We start from the raw sequence: 20,892 nt of genomic DNA, 5'->3' as shown, positions 1-20,892 counted from the left end.
AAAAGTGCTACATATTATTTATAGAAGTTATTTTTTTTTAGAAAATTCTAGTTAAATTTTTTTCTAAACTAAAGAATTAGAAAAATTTAGATATGTTTAGAATGAGAAGTAACTAGATTAATCTAGAAATATTTTTGTAAAAGTCGATTTGTTATCTGCGACATTAACCACTATATATATGTGGTTGTATAGCAAATGTATATACAAATCAAATAAAGTCTATTTTCTTTAAGCCTTATCTTTTCTATAGGGCTGAACATTTAACCCGCAAAACCCGAAAACCAGACGAACCCGATCGATCCGAGCCCGCAAAACCCGGTTTTAGCCCAAATCTGAAATTTTCAGGTGCACTCGAACCGATTCAAAGACATTCGTGTTTGAGTTCAGGTTTAGAGTTTAGGTTGTGTGCGAGTTCGGGTTAAACCCGAAAAGTGTACCGAAAAAAGCCCAAATTTTTTTTAGTATTTTTTCCCTAAACCTAAATCCCTATCTCTCTTCTCGCTCGTGACCTCTCTTCCCCGAACCCCCAACCCAGCCGCCCCTCTCCCCCGACCCCTCTATCTTTCTCTCTCCCTCTCTCGTGATCTTCTCTTCTCTTCCTCGACCCCAGTGGAAACGCCCAGCTGGCCACCCCACCCCAAGTCCCCAGTCGAACCTCCGGCCTGAGCCAACCCCCCTCTGCCTCGGCCCTTCTCCTCTTCGTCCATCTCATCTCTCTCATCTCAACTATCTCTTTCTCTCACACCGCAGCCCAGCCACCCCTCTCCTATCTTCCCCTCACCTCTCTCACTTTCACACTAAGCTCCGACTCTCTCTGTCTCTTACTCTCAGGCAAGTCGGGCTCGGATAGGACCACCACCACCACTGTCAGCAGCGGCTCTGGCTCGGTCTGTCTCTTACTCTCAGGCAGGTATACACTCTCAAACTAATACTACATTTACATATATTATTGTTTGATATAGGTGTTGGGTTTTATGCCCTTAATAAAATCATATTTCTTATGTAGCACATTATTATTATCAATAAAAGAAGTAGAAATCGCTTTGTTTATTAAATTGCATTGTTCGCTTGTTTTATTACATGTTTATTCAATTAATACAAACATTCATAAAATCCCAAACATATGGATAATTACAATTATAGTGACTAGGTCACAGTGGATTATAGTTGTAATTATATGTTCAAAAGAACGAGTCCTAAGATTAGATCAGTGCATTGGATTTTCACTGATTAGGAAATCTACGATATGATCTACTTACACATTAGGAGTGTGATGTCTTGTCCAAGGCATTGGCCAAGTAGATATGATTGGATGTATTTGATTACATTGGACTTGGACCGATATTGATTATTGATTGATAAATAAGTATCGTTGTTATCAAATCTAATCAATGTCACAACGTTGACCATAGGTGATAAATGAGTTTTAGACTCATTTATCTACGGGATTTTTAGGAAAAATATTAGGTGTTTGTTCTGTTTTGTTCGATTTTACGTTTGTTTCTGTATGTTTTTCAGGTGTCGAAGGACTTAGGCGACTTAGGTGTGGAAACATGGTGGAAACATAGACAAAGTGACAAAAATTGGTCGAAAATGTGTTTCGGAGCACTTCCTGCGACCGCAGGAAGTGTGTCTTGCGGCCGCAACTCCAGAGGGTTTTCTGCATTTCTAGAGCATTCCTGCGACCGCAAGAATGACATCCTGCGACCGCGATACGTCTACAAATGGAAAAAACGCAGATTTTTAATTAAGGGCGTTTTAGTCATTTCATGTTTAACTAAACACTAATTAGGTTTAAATGACGATAAAGGAGAGGGAAGGAGACACTTTTTGATATCTGGACTGAGAAAGGAGGCTAAGGAGGCTTTGGATGAAGATTGGATTGATCATCTAGAGCGCTGCACCAATAAGAAGGGGGCAGTCACATGGTACGACAATTGTATGTTGCGCTACTCTGATCGCTCCTACTTTGGAGTCATGGAAACTAATCCACCACTTATTCTCTCTAACACCCAAAACGTGTCATTCGATTATGGTATTGTGGAGGCATATTTCCAAGCTCTTAGGAGCTTGTTAGATAATTTGAAAAGCCGAGCTATGACTGGTGGTTCTCTTCAAAAAATTTCTATAGATAATGTAATAGCTCCAGGGTTTAAAACCATATATGGACTTGTGCAGTGCACACCTGACCTGTCCCAAATGGACTGCAACAATTGTTTGGATACAGTATTTGGGATCATTCCGGGATGTTGTAATGGGAAAATAGGGGCACAAGTACACCTCGGCAGCAGTTGTATAATTAGATATGAGGATTACCTTTTCTATAATGCTACGGCCGCTGACGCTCCGCCACCATCCATACCGACACTACCACCAACAAAATCTCCTCCTCCGCCACCGAAAAACGCCGGTACACAAAGGAACACATATATAATTATTTACTCTTAACTTTGTTTATGTATAACATTTTTATTGTCATCTTATTTACGTAGAATATGTTTTCTTTGTGAGACTACTTACTTTATAAAACTCATGTGTCGTCAATTTTTGAATTTTGCAGAAACGAAGAGTAACACACCAGCGAGAACAATCATTATTGTTGCTGTGTCTACTGTTGTTTTTGTGGGTCTAATCATCTTTGCAACCACATGTGTGTGTTTAAGACCGAGGAGGAAAAAGAAAATAGCTCAAAGTAAGTATTTGACCAGACCAATATTTACATATCTTCATGTTTTCAAAGCTATTCTTTTCTTATCTTAAAGCCAAAAATTAATTTATAACCGAAGAGAGGCATTAAAGAATCATGGTCAATTTCTTTTATTCAAAAAGCCTTATATATAGTAGTTTTTAAAATTAATCCGGGATAAATTTAGTATTAGACATTTTATAAAGTATTTAACTTGACCTTAGTTAATTTGAATTTTTTTTCCTAGGCACTTGATTAAAATTTGGTAATCTAGTGTGGCCTGATTTTTTATTTTGAAAAAATGAATTTAAAATGAGGTGCCAAATTGAAGAAATCGTGAATGACTTGATCTTATTGATATATTTTAGTCGTATATATATACAAAAGAATAGAAAACAGGAAACTAGAAAATAGGAAACTGGAGCTGTAATTCTAATCTAATTCATAAATTCACGGTTATCCATATATACAAAACATTAAGAGAATATCTCAATACCCCCTCTCAAGTTGGAGCATGAGGATCATAAATGCCCAAATTGGAAAGCAAAAACTGAAATTGATGGGTCCCCAAAGGCTTGGTAAAGATGTCCGCAAGTTGAATAGTTGTAGGAACATAAGAAGGAAGAATAATGCCGTCTTGGATAGCATCACGAACAAAGTGACAGTCTGCTTCAATGTGCTTTTGTTTGGTCATGGAAGACTGGATTTCGAGCAATATGTAAAGTCGAATGGCTATCACAATATAGCCCACTAGCATCAGTATGTTGAATCCCCAAGCTAAGGAGAAGACCCTTCAACCATTTCAATTCACAAGTAAGAGAATCCACAGAGCGATATTCAGCCTCTGCCGAAGAACGTGCCACAGTAGGTTGTTTCTTGGTTTTCCAGGAAATCGGGGAATGAACAAGAAACACAAGCCAACCTATGAGCGAGCGATGAGTAATAGGACAAGCTGCCCAATCAGAATCACACCAACCAGTCAAGGAAAGAAAGCTATCAGCATGAAGTAAGATACCTTGTCCAGGAGAGCCTTTCAAATAGCGAACAACACGCAAGGTGGCTTCCCAATGTTCCTGTCTTGGTTCTTGTAGGAACTGTTATAAAACGTGAACAGAGTATGCCAAATCAGGACGAGTGACCGTTAAGTAAATCAAACGACCAACCAAACGACGATAAGGTTCCGAATTGGACAAAGAATCTCCTGAAGCATGAGCAAGCCGATGGTTTTGCTCAATGGGAAAAGATGCGGGCTTAGCACCCAGAACATCAGTCTCAGAAATGATGTCAAGAGAATACTTTCGTTGACAAAGAAATATACCATCAGGACTTCGAGCTACCTCAATCCCGAGGAAATATTTAAGAACCCCGAGATCCTTCATATGAAAACACGTGCTCAAATAGTTCTTAAGGATCTTCAAAGCAGCGGAATCATTCCCAGATATAATTAAATCATCAACATACACCAAAACATTGATTTGAGTATCACCCTTAGTATAAGTAAAGAGAGAATAATCAGCATAGGATTGTAGAAAGCCATACTCTTTTAAAGCAGTGACAAGTTTGGAAAACCAACAACCTCGGTGCCTGTTTCAAGCCATATAAGGACTTTCGAAGATGACACACCATATCAGATTGAGAAGACCCAAAACCAGGAGGAAGCTTCATATAGACTTCTTCATTGAGATCCCCGTGCAAAAAAGCATTATGCACATCCATCTGATGCAGCTCCCAATTTTTAGATGCTGCAATGGCTAAGAAAGCACGAATGGTGACCATTTTTGCAACAGGTGCAAAAGTTTGGTTATAATCGATCCCGACAATTTGATGATTACCAAAAATAATCAAACGGGCTTTAAGTCGTTCAACACTGCCATCAGAGTTGTACTTTATTTTATAGACCCATTAACTACCAAGAGCACGTTTACCAGGAGGTAATTTTTCCATAGTCCAAGTACTATTATCCTCTAAAGCACGAATTTCTGTGTGCATAGCACGACACCATCCTTCATCTGTCATAGCTTCTTTAAATGATTTTGGTTCACAACCTGCAGTAACAGCGGCAAGAAATTGCCGATGGCTAGCAGAAAATTTTGCACAGTTAATATAATGTTATAGGAAAGGGCGTACCAGAGGGAGCTTGTAATGACCCAACTACTCTAGACTTTTGGACCATTAACGAAACTATACATACTAATCCTTAATAAAACTTACATTGTGAAAATAACATAACTTTATTAGGAAACTTGTAAAAATAAGAGTTACTTACATAAAATATCAAGTAGGATATGGGATCTCATTGTTTTAAAAACAAAACATAATTTAAGATAAAAAAGAGTTACATAGCAAGTGCGGAAAAATACATGTAAAACCATAAAACAAGACTACATCCTCGAAAATCGAACTCTCGACTCCTTGAATCCATTCATCACACATTCCCCAAGCATCCACGAACCTTACCACCACTATAGCTATTTTCCTGCACATATAAACAAAAAGGAATGAGCCTAATGCCCAGCAAGGAAAATCTACCACATAGTTCATATACATAAATTTCATAAGAAACATAAAAACATAACATAACATAACACTTATATCATACACATACTATAGTGGCCATTATTACTTGGGGTCCCATAGACTAAACAAGTCATATGCCCATTAGATTAGTGGGGTCCTACTAGCTAAGCAGGTCATATGCCCATAATCTATTTGGGGCTTGTTAGTCAAATAGGTCATATGCCCAAGCCTACAAACAAACATATCATAACACTTGTCATAACATAAGAAACATAAGATAACATATAAAACATATAACATATGAATTTCTATCCTATTTTCCTTATCAAAATACCGGGATATGAGGACAGAGTTGGGACTTTGGAACACTCCTAAGAACCATTTGAAAAAGAGTGAGTATAGTGAAGAAGAGAAATGAAAGGAATGGACTGACTAAACCATTGAGAAAATACTTACCAAAAACTTTATGTGCAAGTTCTTAGATTTCCTAACCAAAATAAAGATTAAGGTTAGAGGGCAGAGTAGAAGACTATGAGAACTTAAAATAAAATAATACCAATGAACTAAGGTGTGGAAATACCTTGAAGAATTGTAAGACCAATCTAAACCTCGAACCGAAATACTATAAAACCTTACTTCCCCAAGTGTTTGATAAGCTTATAATGATCAAGCTTATGATTCCCAACCTAAGTGTTTACACTCTCACACTCACCTAGCAACTTATAGCCTCTGAACTTAGAGTAAAAGATGAATAATGGCTGGGTACTAGGTCCTATTTATAGAGTTTAGGAATGAAAGGATCTTAATTTAACTTGAATAAAAATAATGGCTTTTTAAGTGAAAATAATTTGGATTATCGTTCAGTAGAGGCTAAAGACTCTTTCAAAAAGATGCTGGACTTTTCAAGAGGTTGAAGAGTTGAATGGAAAAAAATTTCAAAAACATTCAAAATATGCTGAAGGAGGCGATATATCGCCCCCTATAGGCGATATATCGCCTGGACCATTATGCCCGAGGCAAACGTGCATCGTTTCGTGTTTTCCGTATCTACGTGCTGCGATATATCGCCCCTATAGCTGTGATATATCGGCATAAGCTGATTATTTAAACACGAAATTACACATTTTTAGCTTAATTCAAATTGAGTAAACAGCCTTGACTAAGCCCTCAAACATTTTCAAAGCTGCTGACTGACCTTAGAGCATTCAAATTTTACCCTTATTACATTTAATCCTCTAAATACTTAATCCTTAATCACCCATACATAACATTTGCTTAAAATCCTATTGGTTCTTATCTAAACCTTATAGTATAATAAATATTATCCTTAATATCAGCCTTATTAATCAAACCTTAGGTTAACATCAATATTCTTAAACTATAGGTTAAACTTAGAAAATCTACAAGTACTACTATGAGTGTCCAAATAAATCCCGGTATGAACCAAAAATCCACAGTCATAAAGATAATACTATAATTATTATAATAGTACTATCTAACTTAGCTAAGTAAAGTTCTTGGACTCTACAGAGCTGACGGCGCAGGTGAACTTAGAGAGATAGCAGATGGACTTTGTGTGATAACAGTATTAGTAACATAGTCAGGAAGCCGAGTGGATGGAACCTTTTCACGGAGTTCACGTCCCATGTGAGTGTCATTGATAGAATTCGGAGCAGCCCCTGCTACCCCCCTTGTAGATGGATGTTGGAGTGGAGATGTGGACTGAACAGGACTCTGTGCAGCAGTCGGGCTAGACTGTGCTACAGGAAAAGGGAGAGTAGGCTCTAAAGTGGTAGTTGTTGGAATTTGGGTGGTGACATGTAGTGGGGAGGATTCATTTGTGGGTTCAGGTTCATTAGACAATGGTTCAGAATCACCAAAAAGATTAAAATCAAAGTCATCATCACCTAAACTCACGCTGCCACAATTATATGTAGAGCTAATAGTAGAAGGATCATTTTCAGCAAAAGGAAATTGATTTTCAAAGAACTTAACATCCCTAGAAACAAAAAAACTTTTATTTTCTAGATCAAAAAGTCTCCACCCTTTCTTACCAAAAGGATACCCAACAAAGATACATTTTTCGACTGCGACTTGCAAATTTATCATTCTTAGCTCGTTGATTATGGGAATAACACAAGGAACCAAACACTCGCAATTCATCAAAAATTGGCAAAGTATGAAATAAAATTTCATAAGGTGTTTTATTCTGAAGAACACTTGAGGGTGTTCGATTGATCAAATGAGAAGCTGCCAAGAAACATTCACCCCAAAATTAAAGAGAAAGATGACTTTGAAAACGTAAGGCCCTTGCCACTGTTAAAATATGATGATGCTTACGTTCAACTCTACCATTTTGTTGTGGAGTCCCCACACAAGAGGTTTGAAAGAAAATCCCATTTGAAAGAAAATAATCTTGCAAACAATTAAATTCTGTCCCATTATCACTCCGAACAATCTTAACCTTTTGACCAAATTGTCGATTAACCATAGCAAAAAACGACATAAACATTTTAAACACCTCCAATTTATCAATCAACAAATAAACCCATATAGCTCGGGAAAAATCATCCACAATAGTAAAAAAATAACGAGCCCCACGTGAAGAAACAGTATTGTCAGGACCCCATAAGTCATAATGTACTAATTCAAAAATTCGGGAGGCCTTATGGTCACTAAGAGAAAAAGAATCATGAGTTTGTTTGGCACGAGGACACACATCACATGCCTTATTTAATTTATCACTAGAATTACGTAGGAAAGGTAATGACTTTACTACTTTCTCTGAAGGATGTCCAAGACGTTGATGGCAAAGTTTCAACGAAGATGAAGAACCATCCACTGAGATAGCTTGCATTGTAGACGGTGGCCGGAAGTAGTAAAGTCCATCTCTCCATTCACCCGTTCCAATCAGCTTCCTCGAATGACGGTCCTGTATAACACACATATTAGAAGCAAATTGTACAAAACAGTGCATGTCATCAATGAGTTGTGTAACCGAAATTAAGTTGCAGTGCAATTTAGGGACATAAAGAACATTTTAAAGAAATAATCCTTCCAAGAGTCTCACACTTCCCTCTTTAGTAGCAATTAATCACTACTACAAAAAAGGGCAATTGTGTCAGTCAAACGCGTCAGTCAACGCCGTTGACTGACGCGATTGACTCAGTTTGAGCATTTGTGTCAGTTGGCAAATGACACAAATAAAAGGGCATTTGCGTCATTAATAAGACTGACGCTGTTAAAAATAGCATTTAAGTCAGTTTGCAACTGACGCAAACAAGTTCATTAGTGTCAGTTTTGCACTGTCACAAATGAACTTGTTTGCGTCAGTTACAAACTGACACAAATGCTATTTTAATTTTAATTTTAATTTTAATATTTAATTAAATATGGGTCCATAACCTATCAGCCAAAAACTTAACCCTAACATATTTTTCTCTCCATTTCTCTACCAGCCGCCCCCATCTCCATTTCACACACTCTCTCTTGATTTCTATCTCTCAACCAATCTCTCTCTCTTTGTCACCTCTCCCTTTCAATCTCTCTCTCTCTCTCTCTCTCTTAGCCTCTCCCTCTTATTAGAGGTTCGAATCGGGATAAGGTTGGGTTCGAGGTTGTGAGGCTCAGGTCGAGGGGCTGGGTCGTGGAGCTGGGTGCGCAGAGGGGTTGGGTCGCGGGGCTGGGTGTGCGCGCGGGGGGGATGGGTTCGCGGGGATGGGTGCGTGCAGGGGCTGGGTTCGCACAGGGGGGCAGGGGTAGCGGGGCTGGGTGACTGCGGGGGCTGGGTGTGCGTAGAGGTTGGGTTGCGGGGCTGGGTGTGCGCGTGCGGGGGAGGGGGTCTGGGTTCGCGGGGATGGGTGCGTGCAGGGGCTGGGTACGCACAGGGGGGGCTGGGTGCGCACATGGGTTGGGTCACGGGGCTGGGTTAGGCTCGGCAGTTGGGTTCATGGGTCTCGCTCTCTCATTTTCATTTTTTTTTCTTTCTAATCTCTTTTCTATTGCAGGTGGTGGTCATGGCTATGGCTCATGATTAGGGTGGTGGTGGGGGGGTGCTCGGTGGAGGCAATCAATGGAGAAATTTGTTTTGTTTTGTTTGATTTTTGTATAAATTTTCATTTTCTTAGAGTTTGTAAATTTTTTTTGTATTTTGTATTCAATCAATTTTAAGTTTGATATTGTATTTTTTATATTATTAGTTTGGTTTTGAAATAAATAAATTTAGTTTTGTTTGCTGGTGGTTTTTTAAAATATTTTTTTTATTTTTTTTAATTTAGCATTTGCGTCAGTGCCTAACTGACGCAAACTAGAGGGTCATTTGTGTCAGTGGGGCACTGTCACATTCTGACATTTGTGGCAGTGCCCCACTGACGCAAATGCCAGGCGTTTGCGTCAGTGGGGCACTGCCACAAATGCCAGATTTGTGACAGTGCCCCACTGACGCAAACGTCTAGCATTTGCGTCAGTGGGGCACTGCCACAAATGCCAGATTATGACAGTGCCCCACTGACACAAATGACCCTCTGGTTTGCGTCATGGGCAATTGCGTCACATATTAAAATGACGCAAAAACTCAATTGTGGCAGTTATAAACTGACGCAAATGACCTTTTTTGTTGTAGTGAATTTTTGGCCATCAGGGAGTCCGACGGGACATGCGGCAATATCATGAACATTAAACAAACAAGATTCATCCCCCATCACATGATTAGAAGCACCAGTATCAATAATCCAAGAAATGAACTCACCATGTAAACGGTCGGTAGAGGAATGAGTATTACCAAACATAGTAGCGATAGTTTGCCATTATGTTGCACTTAGGTGAGGAAGAGAGGCAGCAGTGTTTGACGTGGTGGCTGCATCATTGGAAGAGTTTCTTTGCCCATTGACCGAAGATCCAACCATAGTGTGCCTGCCTCTACCACCACCGCTCGCACAGTGGCTCCTCGACCATGACTAGCCGCGGGTGAGTCTATACCACGGCCACCACCTCCTTTGCTACGAGCATGAGGGATTCCTTGAGTGCGAGGTCTATCGCCCCACCATTCTGGATACCCAAGAAGCTGAAAACAGGTAACAATATCATGACCAGATCGGTGACAGTGAGACATAATAGCCCAGATTTGTCAATCTTATCTGGTTTCGCTCGGCTACGCCCTTCCGGACGGATAGCAAAACCCACCACTTCCGGTAGAGATTCACGAGCATGAGTAATGCCACGAACACGTTCTTCTTGAGCAATTTGTTGATAGGCACGATCAAGAGAAGGCAGAGGTTCTTGAGACAACAAAGTAGTAAGTAATGGGGCATAATAATCAGAATTTAAACCCATCAAAAATTAATGAAAACGCTCATTAAGGCGTCATTTTTCATGTTCTTTACCCAAATTACATTCACATTTTCCACACTTACAGGTAATAATGGGTTCATGGTTAGCCAATTCCTCCCATAAAACCTTTAACTTTCCAAAGTATGAAGAAACAGGCATGATCTTGGATTGCTCACACTTAGCCAAATCTATTTTTAACTGCTGAATTCGGGGGCCATTAACAATTGAGAAACGAGCCTGCAATTCATCCCACAAAAGTTTAGCATCATCATAAAAAGAAATAGTTGACTTAACCTCTGGATCAATAGTGTTCATTAGCCAGGAAACAAGCATTGAATGGATAGTAAGCCAATCCTCCATTGTGAAAGGTGCTTGAGGTTCCATAATCGTGTCGTTGACGAAGCCGTATTTCCGGTGGGATAGCAGAGCAAGACGCACAGTCCTTGCCCATTCATCATAATTGTCGTGTCGAAGATGAACCAGAGTGATGAGATCTCCAGGCCTGTCTTGTGAGCCAAGGAAAAAAGGAGACGTGTGGTCATTTCGAGAAGTGATAGGTGGAGGTGGAGGCTTAGTGGTATCGTTACCATCAGCCATTGCCGATCGTGTATCTTAGCCGTGTGGCTCTGGTACCATGAAAAAATCGTGAATGGCTTGATCTTATTGATATATTTTAGCCGTATATATATACAAAAGAATAGAAAACAGGAAACTAGAAAATAGGAAACTAGAGCTGTAATTCTAATCTAATTCCTAAACTCACGGTTATCCATATATACAAAACATTAAGAGAATATCTCAATACAAATAGATATATGCCCTACTAGAGTCAAATATAATATTATGTATTATATTTTTTAAAACTTGCAATCATTACGTACATACTATAAAGTGATGGTTTATAGAAATGTAATTTTCTGGCTTGGTTGTTCCAGACAATCACCCCACAGACGAACCTGTGGAAGAAATTGAAAACGAAGAATCCTTGCAATACAGTTTTGAGACTATCAAACTTGCTACGGATAATTTTTCTGAAGGAAATAAGATTGGAGAGGGTGGATTTGGTGCTGGTTACAAGGTAAGACAATTTGCAAGTATTAAATTATACATCATCTATTTGAGATAAATTTTCTATGTCCAATTCATTTGTATGATTCTTTATCTTTTTTGATATGTTTCAGGGTAGGCTCTCTAATGGACAAGATATAGCAGTGAAAAGATTGTCTATGGGATCAACCCAAGGTGATCTCGAATTTATAAATGAGGTAATGTTAGTTGCAAAGCTTCAGCATCGTAATCTTGTTAGGCTCTTCGGTTTCAGCTTGGAAGGAAGTGAAAAGCTCCTTATCTATGAGTTTGTCCAAAACGCAAGTCTTGATAATTTAATATTTGGTACGGTTGCATATTCCTCACTTTTGTTTTGTAAGATGCTTCATTTTGTAGTTTTTATCGTTGTTAAAATCATGTACTTATATTTAAGAATATGTAGATCCAAGAAAGCGTGCAAATTTGGATTGGGATAGGCGTTACAAAATAATAGGAGGCATGGCTCGAGGACTCCTTTACCTTCATGAAGATTCTCATTTGAGAATTATCCACCGAGATCTTAAAACAAGTAACATCTTGTTAGATGAAGAAATGAATCCTAAAATTTCAGATTTTGGAACAGCAAAGCTTTTTGTTATTGATCAAACTCAAGGCAATACAAATCGTGTAGTGGGAACATAGTAAGTATATATCTATAATCATGCTATCTTTTTTAAAAAAAAAAAATTGTAATGACCCACTAATCTAGACTCTTGGACCATTATCGAACTATACATACAAATTCTTACTAAAACATACATTTGCGAAAATACCACAATTTATTATAAACTTGTAGAGACAAAGGTTACTTTGACAAAATAAGTAGGATATGGGTACCCATTGTCTTTAAAACAAAAATAACTTAAAGTAAAAAGAGTTACATAGAAAATGCGGAAAATACATTTAAAACCATAAAAAACATAAACAAGACTACATCCTCGAATCGAATAACGCTCGGCCCCTTGACTCCATTCACCATCGATACACATCCTCTAAGCGTCATGAATCTTACCGCCTCTAAAGCTTATTTTCCTGCACATAAAACAGAAAGGAATGAGCCTAATGCCCAGCAAGGAAAATCTAACACATAGTCATAAACATAAACTTCATAATAAACGTAAAGGCATATCATAACACATAATACATACACTTATTATAATGGCCATTATTACTTGGGGTCCCATAGACTAAACAAGCTTATGCCCATGAGATTAGTGGGGTCCCACTAGCTAAGTGGGCATATGCCCATAACCTTTTTGGGGTCTTGTTAGTCAAATAGGGCATAAGCCCAAGCCTACAAACATACACATTCATAACATATTCATAGCATGTTTCATAACATAACACATAAAATAACATAAACATAAACATATATAGATTCTAGCCTATTTTCCTTACCAAAGTTACCGGGATATGTGGACTGAGTTGGGACTTTTTGGAACACTCCTAAAACCATAAGAAAGAGTGAGTCTAAAGAAGAAAGGATGTTCGAGGAAAGACGTACAAGGAAATTGGTGAATATTCCCACCATTTGTCTCGGGAGATCGACCTTCTCATTCGACAATATGTCGATCCCGACTACGATCGATGGGATAAAGTACCAAAGGAAGTTAGGGATCGAATATTTCCTCGTCTACAGGTAATTTATTTCTTATCTTTGTATTTTGTTGAGTTTAATGTTAAATTTGACTAATTAACTTAATTTATTTTAATTTAGGATGATTTATTCGATATTGGTCTCACTCACTATGGGGAAAAACACCGAAGTAGCATTCTTCTCGGCATTCAATGATCTTGCGCTAATCGTTACTCAGAATGGAAGAATGATCTATCTACTCACATAAAGAAGCATGGTCGGAGACATGCTCCTGATGGTTTGGTAGAAGAAAAATGGAAGAAGGCGCTTGATTATTTTGATCGACCTGAAGTGAAGGTAAAATTTCTTTTCAATTTAGTTTTCTTAATATAACATATATATAATTAACACAATGTCATTTTGTAGAGGCGCTCTTAGATTAACGCTGCGAATCGAGCAAAACAAAAACAAAATAGCTTCCAAGGATCGCAGTCTACGCCATCTCTTCGTTATAAGAAGGTATTTTTTCTTATTAAATTTTTAAAAAAAATCATATATTTTTATTAAATTTCTAAATAATTTTTGTATATTAGCGCAATATGCAAACTGGCCATCTCTCAGGCATTCAAGAAACTTGGATGGATACTAAATATAAAGAAGGGAGAGGTTGGGTCAGTCAAGTAGCGCGTGATAACTATGTAAGTAATTGTATATATTTTATATTTTTCTTACTTTGTAAATTTGTAATAGTTGTATTAAAAATTCAATAATACAGGAAAAGTTGCTGGAGGTACGTCAAACTCAGCAGACACAATCTTCTACGACCACCTCCAATGCGAGTACTGCCACAACTGGGGTGGACGACATTTCCCTTGTTGAGACAGTCTTTGGACGCCGTCGGGGCCATCAGACAGGACTTGGTCGTAGGATTCGCTCGAGCGCGAAACGTGAAGTGACTGACACACTTCAACCACCGTCACCGCCCCCTACTGCACAAGAGATGCGGGATGTGGTCCAACGTCTTCGAATTGTTGAGGAGTACATGACTAGGCTTGGTGCAGCCTTAGGATCTGGATCTTCTCAGCCAGGTGATGGTCAGGATTCGACACCTCCTACACAATAGGATGCAGGAGAACATTATTTAAGACTTTATACTTTATGTAATTTGACTTTAGAAAAATATTATATATCACATTCTACTTTACTTAGACTTACTTTATTTTATTGGAACATTATATTTATAAAGTTTTATGATTATTAAATTTCATTAGATTTATTTATGCTTCAATAACAAAAAATCAAATAAAATATATAATAATTATAGAAAAAAGCAAATGAATAAAAAAAAATAAAAAGTGAAAGCTCTAGCGACGACAACCGAGTGCTCTAGCGACGACTTTGGGAAGAAGTTGTCGCTAGAGCAAACGCAAATACGGAAAAAAGAAGCCATCCAGCGACGAATTGTAATGGGTTCTAGCGACAACATTTGTTGTCGCTAGAGGCTCTAGCGACGAAAATTCTGGAATCGTCGCTAATAAAATCCAATTAGCGACCGGGTTTTAGCGACTACAAATAGCGACGACCATGTCGTCGCTAGAGGCTCCAGCGACGACAAATCCCCTTCTAGCGACGAAAAAAGTCGTCGCTAATACCCCTTTTTCCTGTAGTGATTGCTATAGGCATGGAGAAATTGGAGAGAAGGAAATGCTTTAAATATAATAGATCCACTTATGGGAGTTGGGTCGGCATCTGAAATAATTAGATGCATTCACATTGGATTATTATGTGTCCAAGAAAATGTAACAGATCGACCAACGATGAATGCTATTGTTCTTATGCTAAACATCAACTCTCTTTCTCTCCCAGTGCCCTCAGAGCCAGCTTTCTTTATGCATACTAACAGTGGATCAGAAATGCCACTACCATCTGATGACGCCATTTCTAGATCTGTAACTGAATGAGCAAATCATTCAAAAACTGATGATTCCATTAAAAATTTCTATTGACACTTTAATTACTTAATTACCCTCGATTTATCGATACACGTAGATATTATGAGAATGGTTGTACGAGCTTAAATGTTCACATTTTTTTTCTTGTAATTTTTTTTATGAAGTATAGTGAACATTTGAACAGAAAATTGTTTGGAACATCATATATTTTTTTTTTGGAACAGATATTGCACTACAATTTTAAAGATCCATCGCTAATGATAATTACAGGCGGATTCTGCCGCTAATTCCTCGTCGGTAATAAGTGACTGCTAATAACATTTATTAATGGCGAACTGACACACCCACAGTTACTAATATATTATATATTAGCGGCCGTCAACTGTCTTATTTGAATTTACTCATGTTTGTTCTTGGGTCATGGGTGTAAGATCACCCATCATAAAGCCAAATCATATCATAAATAAGTGTGGAAACCTGCATCAGAATCTTTTAGGCAAATATGCTTGGACATGTTGGATATAGGGCTTTGTCTACCGAGGAGAAAACTTATTTAAAGATTATATGGCCACGAAATTTTAGTTACTAACTTCTAGAATGCATATGCATGCAATGCATTTAACTATAGGATTGACATATTTGTACGTTGATACTCATGATTTTCGATCGATAATATTAGCATATATATTATCTTGGACGTAATAAATATAACTAATAATTTATTAAACAATATTTTTAATATATCTAATAAATATATAAGTTACACATATTTTTTAACAAAAAAAATATTAATCTATTATTTTTATAATATAATTTTACATTAATCAATATATTTATTTGAAATATTTACATGTCATAATCAAATATATATTTAAAATAATTATTGATTTCTTTATAAATTAAAATATGGAGTATTAGCCAATTGTCGTTTTGGGATGGGAAGGATGGAGAGGAGGTGATTGAGATTATCATGGTGTAGATACTGTTAAGGGTGCAGTTACTTTTGTTGTTAAAACAATATATATAGTAGTCCTATACATTTGCAGTATAAATACATAATATTTTTGCGGTAAAAAAATAACATTATGTTTTTATAATATACTTATACATTAATCAATATATATCCAAACTAACTTTTTTCTTGCGGATATGTTTTGTTAAGTGTCATTTCAGCAAACTAAATTGACACATGTTACTCTATTATTGATCCACCTTATATATGATTCGGCAAAGAGAGATTCATCAAAGCCCAATATTAATATTTGCTTGCTTAAATAGTACCTAATTTGCAGCTAACATTGAATGATAATGCCTAAAAGTCTCTACCATACCATTGATTCATATTATTACAGCAGCTAGAAGCGGCTGCTAATCGTAGTGGGGTTTGTTTGTCTATGAGCTTTTAATTTAATTTTTTGTTTTTGTTTTTTAATTATTTAGTGAGGTCATTCCATCTGTGATGACTATTATCACTTCTGTTTTGCTAATAACTCACGCCCAGGCCTCATCCCGCTCCTCTTAGATAAACCCACGCCTGAGCCTCATTCCGCACCACCACCGTCCGCCCTTTTCCATCTTGGACCAGGTCGACAAACAAAGGCGGGGGAATGGCTGAGAGAGAGAAAGATCGGGGAGAGAGAGTGGTGAGAGAGAAAGATCGGGGAGAGAGTGTGGGTGAGAGAGAGAAAAAAAGAGAGGAAGGAGAGAGAGTGGAAGAAGATGAAGGAGAGATAAAAAAAATTAGTTTTAAACTTTAATAATTATATTTTATTATTTGAAATTTATTTTAATTAGTTTTATAATTTTAAAATAAATTAATAAGTATTTCAATAAAAATATAATGTGGACTAATAATAAAATGACATGTGGTAGTTTAGTTTAGCATTAATTAAGAGATGCAACATAAACAAAACATTTCGTATTTTTACTAAAAAAAATTGAAAATGTAAGTTTATAAATGTGAAAATATTAAGGTATTGTTTGATTGCAAAGAATGAAAATGAGAAAAAAAAATGAGTGGAATGAAATAAAAATTAAAATAAATAAAAAAATTGATAAAAATGAGTGGAATAGTCTTTCTTCCATTTTTCAAAAAGAATAATCATTCCACTTAAATGATAGAAAATTAATTACTTTTCATCATGTTCCATTATCCCAATCAAACATCACCTGAGTATTTATGCCAAATAAAACAAAAATATATAAATACAAAAATACTGATTTCACCCGTCCCCATTTATCGCGAGAAAAGTGAATGAAACACTTAATTTTGGTTTGTCCCACATTGTTTATTGTTTGTGAATGGAAGTGCTTTGGATGGAAGCTATAAACAAGCCTAAGTGGTCTTAGTTAAACTTACACCAAAAACAAGTTTATATATAAATCTTCTTTTCAAGACTATTATATATGCTTAGTATTATATTTTATTAATTACTCTTTAGAGCTTTTAGGCTTTTTTAGTGTGATAGAGTTCGGTCATACACTTAGTTCGCCAGAAGTAATTCAGTGGTGCACCGTGTTACTTGTTCTCTGTTGTATCATGGGAGATAGACGTCGAAAATCCTTCGGCACCAATGGAAGGCGACGAATCTATTTAAAAGAAACTATGTGCTACACGGGCCTCAAATATCATTTTGTTGAGAATACACCAATAGTTAATTTCCTCAAGTCTTTATATTTGCTATTATTATTGTTTATTATAATTGCTAGTTAGATTAATTATAACTATTAGTTATATTATAATTATAAATTATTTTATTTATAGTTATAATAATATTGTTAATTATAATGGTTAGCTAGATTAATTATAATTTTTAGTTAGATTATAATCATAAATTGTTTATTTATAGTTATAATATCTTTATTTGATAGATAGATTGTTTATTACCATGCTATACACAACAACAAAAATTACTATTACCGGCGGAGGATCCCGCGCGGTAATACATGGTGAATCCGCCGGTATTTTCTATTACCAGCGGAGGTCCGCCGGTAAAACCCCGCCGTTAATAATCGGTCGGTATTATCACCATTACCGACCGACTGACACCATCCAACGGTATTGTATTATTACCGGCGGATTAATAGAGGCGGGACTCCGCCGGTGATGTGCAACGCTGAGCCCCGTTTGACCCGTTTATTACCGGCGGGTTCCGCCTCTATTAATCCGCCGGTATTAAAATACTAATATTAAAATAAAACAATTAATTTTATTTTATTTCTTAATAAATATACATATAATACTTATTTAAAAATAATAATATTTACCATATATTATAATTAATAACACAATTAATATTCATCAAACAAAAATAACATTGTAATTAATCATAAAATTAACTTAATAAAATACAAATTGTCTCATTTTAATTACATATAAACTAATTATAAAATAAACATAATAAAATTTCAATTGTCTTAATATAATTAAAAAACATAATCTAATTATTATTGTTTTGATCAGGCCAACTTGGTGTAAAATATTCATTAAGATAAATATCTTGATCACTAGTATTAGGGCGCGGCAACGGTGGTGAAGCAAACTGTGGTGCTTGTGTAGAGTGATGCTGCGAAGATGATCTAAATTGTCGAGCATGTGGTCGCGGCGAGGGAGACTGATGCAAAAAACTCTTAAACTGACCATACCTCTGCTGCTGCGACGAACTCACAAATTGACCATACATTTGCTGTGGATGCTGCTGCCTAGGATGTGACGTCTGAGATCCTGTAGGGACGTCGGGGTAATAAAAAGGAGGGGACTAGGAGGAGCGTCCGTACGTGTTTGGATAATTCTGTTGAGGTGGATACACATGTTGTTGTTGTTGTGGCATCGACCAAGGAGGTGGACTTTGAGAAGATATACCACCTTCAGGTTGTGATGGTAAATATCGTTGGAGAAGGCTTTCAAACCGTGACTCAGTTTCTGTACTGGTATGCTGAGGATTACCAGATGGACCTTGTTGAGATTTCAACATCCGGATCTCTTCACGCATTGACTTAATTATTTCCGCCATAGTAGCAATGTCTTCCTGAGGTTGGGCCTGTGACTGACTTTGACTTGTGGAGCTGGAAGCTGATTTTTTTCCCTTTGTCTTTGCTGTAACCTACTCCTCTTTGAAAGTCAGACCTCTCCCCAAGTACTTTACTCATAATCTCGTACTGATTGATCGACGAGGATTCAGCAGCAGATCCAGTTTCAGATCCCTCCGTCGGTCCTTGAGACTGGCTTTGAAGTCGTGCCCTCTCAAGCTCTTCCGTCATTTTTTCCTATTCATAAAAAGTGTTAGAAACACATCAGTAACATAGTTTAATGAAAATAATAACACAAAAGTTTAAACTTATTTAGAGATAGGAAGTTAGAATGTAAATTTTTTTTAAATTAAATTAATATTTTTACTTACGAATTGGTGACGCTTAGTCGCCATCGATTTTGTGCCTTGCGTCAATGTATACTTCATTTCTTTTCTGTTTTTCTTGTTTTGGTTGGATCGCGCGATAAATTTTGGGCTAAAAAACAACTGAACAATATCTTTCCAACTCTCCTTGGAGCAATGGTCGGTGGGGCAACTAAAACACTCTGCAAATCTTCCGGATTAGAGTAATATTTTTTGAAGTGAGTATGTCTGATGTTCTTTCTCTCAGAATATCTTTTGCGCATCTCTGTGTAGATAGTTTTCATAACTCTCTCAGGTTCTGGATGGCCATCAACATTATAAAAATACTACATTAAAAATAACACGTTAGTGTAGTTTGTAAATGATTTTAATAAAAAAATTATACCACAAGACTTGTTCTAAATTTGTACCTTCATCCTTTGTACGACTTATTCCTTAAATTGTTAAGGTACATCAGCGAAATCCAAGTAATGTCCTGGCAACAACAAAGTGACTTGGAGGCCTATCTCGCGGACAAAAGTTTGGTCCTCCAAGCCAACCACTTTGTCCGTCCTAGGATCAAGCTGAAGATCTAGTGGTTTCCCGACATTTCGCCGTCGAATTTCAAGTGGCTTCGAATTAGCCAGGCCACGACCCTTTCTTCTCGGCACTTCAGCTATCCACATTTTCAAGAATAACCAAAATTTGAAATATTAATATTATATTTAAACATTCGTTGAGCTTGACTTTCAAGCTATGAGCAAAATTTGAAAATTATTATTAACCTGACTCGCAGGAAGACGGTACTCTACTAGGATCTGGCGGGTCTAGACCTCCACCATCTCCGCCGTGAGAGGTGGCTATATCTGCTGACATTGTACTTAGGAACAAAAATGATTAGTTAGTATTAAATTGTTAGTTAGTATCAAATATCACCAATGGAAATGAACATCATGATTACAAGTCTCATATATTATATTTTAAACAATTGTCATTATTACAAAAATATAAAAAATAAGTAGAATAATCACTATCACTTTCATCATTAATTAAATTAACATCAATCGGAGACACATGATTAACATCATCTTCACAAATATAAACTAGCAATTCATCTTCTTCATCGACTTCTTCTTCGCCTAAGTCGTCATTTATGAAATTTCATCTAATTGATCAGCAGGTGAATTTTGTATAGTGCCAATATATGTTGCAGGTTCATGAGATTCCATAACCAACTGACCGAGATCCACGGTCAACACAAAATTTGATGAGTTTATGTCATGTACAACATCAACATCTGCATCAGCTTCATCGTCCTTGATGTCCCAAATTTGACGGTGATTGACATCCTCAACAATTTTCCAGTGTCGGCCT

General features: G+C 36.9%; 1 protein-coding gene across 1 annotated transcript; it reads left to right on the top strand.

Moving 5' to 3' along the window:
* Window positions 1-11,005: 11,005 nt before the first annotated feature.
* Window positions 11,006-12,259, top strand: LOC133794917 (cysteine-rich receptor-like protein kinase 11). The gene is made up of 4 exons (XM_062232359.1): window positions 11,006-11,015; window positions 11,467-11,609; window positions 11,713-11,902; window positions 12,021-12,259. The coding sequence occupies exons 1-4, from the start codon at window positions 11,006-11,008 to the stop codon at window positions 12,257-12,259; spliced, it is 582 nt and encodes a 193-aa protein (XP_062088343.1).
* The last annotated feature ends 8,633 nt before the right edge of the window (window positions 12,260-20,892 follow it).

The sequence above is a fragment of the Humulus lupulus genome, chromosome 8 (genome assembly GCF_963169125.1).
Source record: "Humulus lupulus chromosome 8, drHumLupu1.1, whole genome shotgun sequence".
Classification (NCBI taxonomy): domain Eukaryota; kingdom Viridiplantae; phylum Streptophyta; class Magnoliopsida; order Rosales; family Cannabaceae; genus Humulus; species Humulus lupulus.
The sequence above is the reverse complement of the archived record's forward strand: the minus strand, read 5'-3'. Positions and strand labels throughout refer to the sequence as shown.

What these genes read in the sequence shown, in the direction of transcription:
- LOC133794917 (XM_062232359.1), top strand. An exon ending in GATTTGGTGCTGGTTACAAG is followed by an intron (nt 11,610 to 11,712) that starts GTAAGACAATTT and finishes GATATGTTTCAG; the next exon opens with GGTAGGCTCTCTAATGGACA. An exon ending in TGAGTTTGTCCAAAACGCAA is followed by an intron (nt 11,903 to 12,020) that starts GTCTTGATAATT and finishes AAGAATATGTAG; the next exon opens with ATCCAAGAAAGCGTGCAAAT.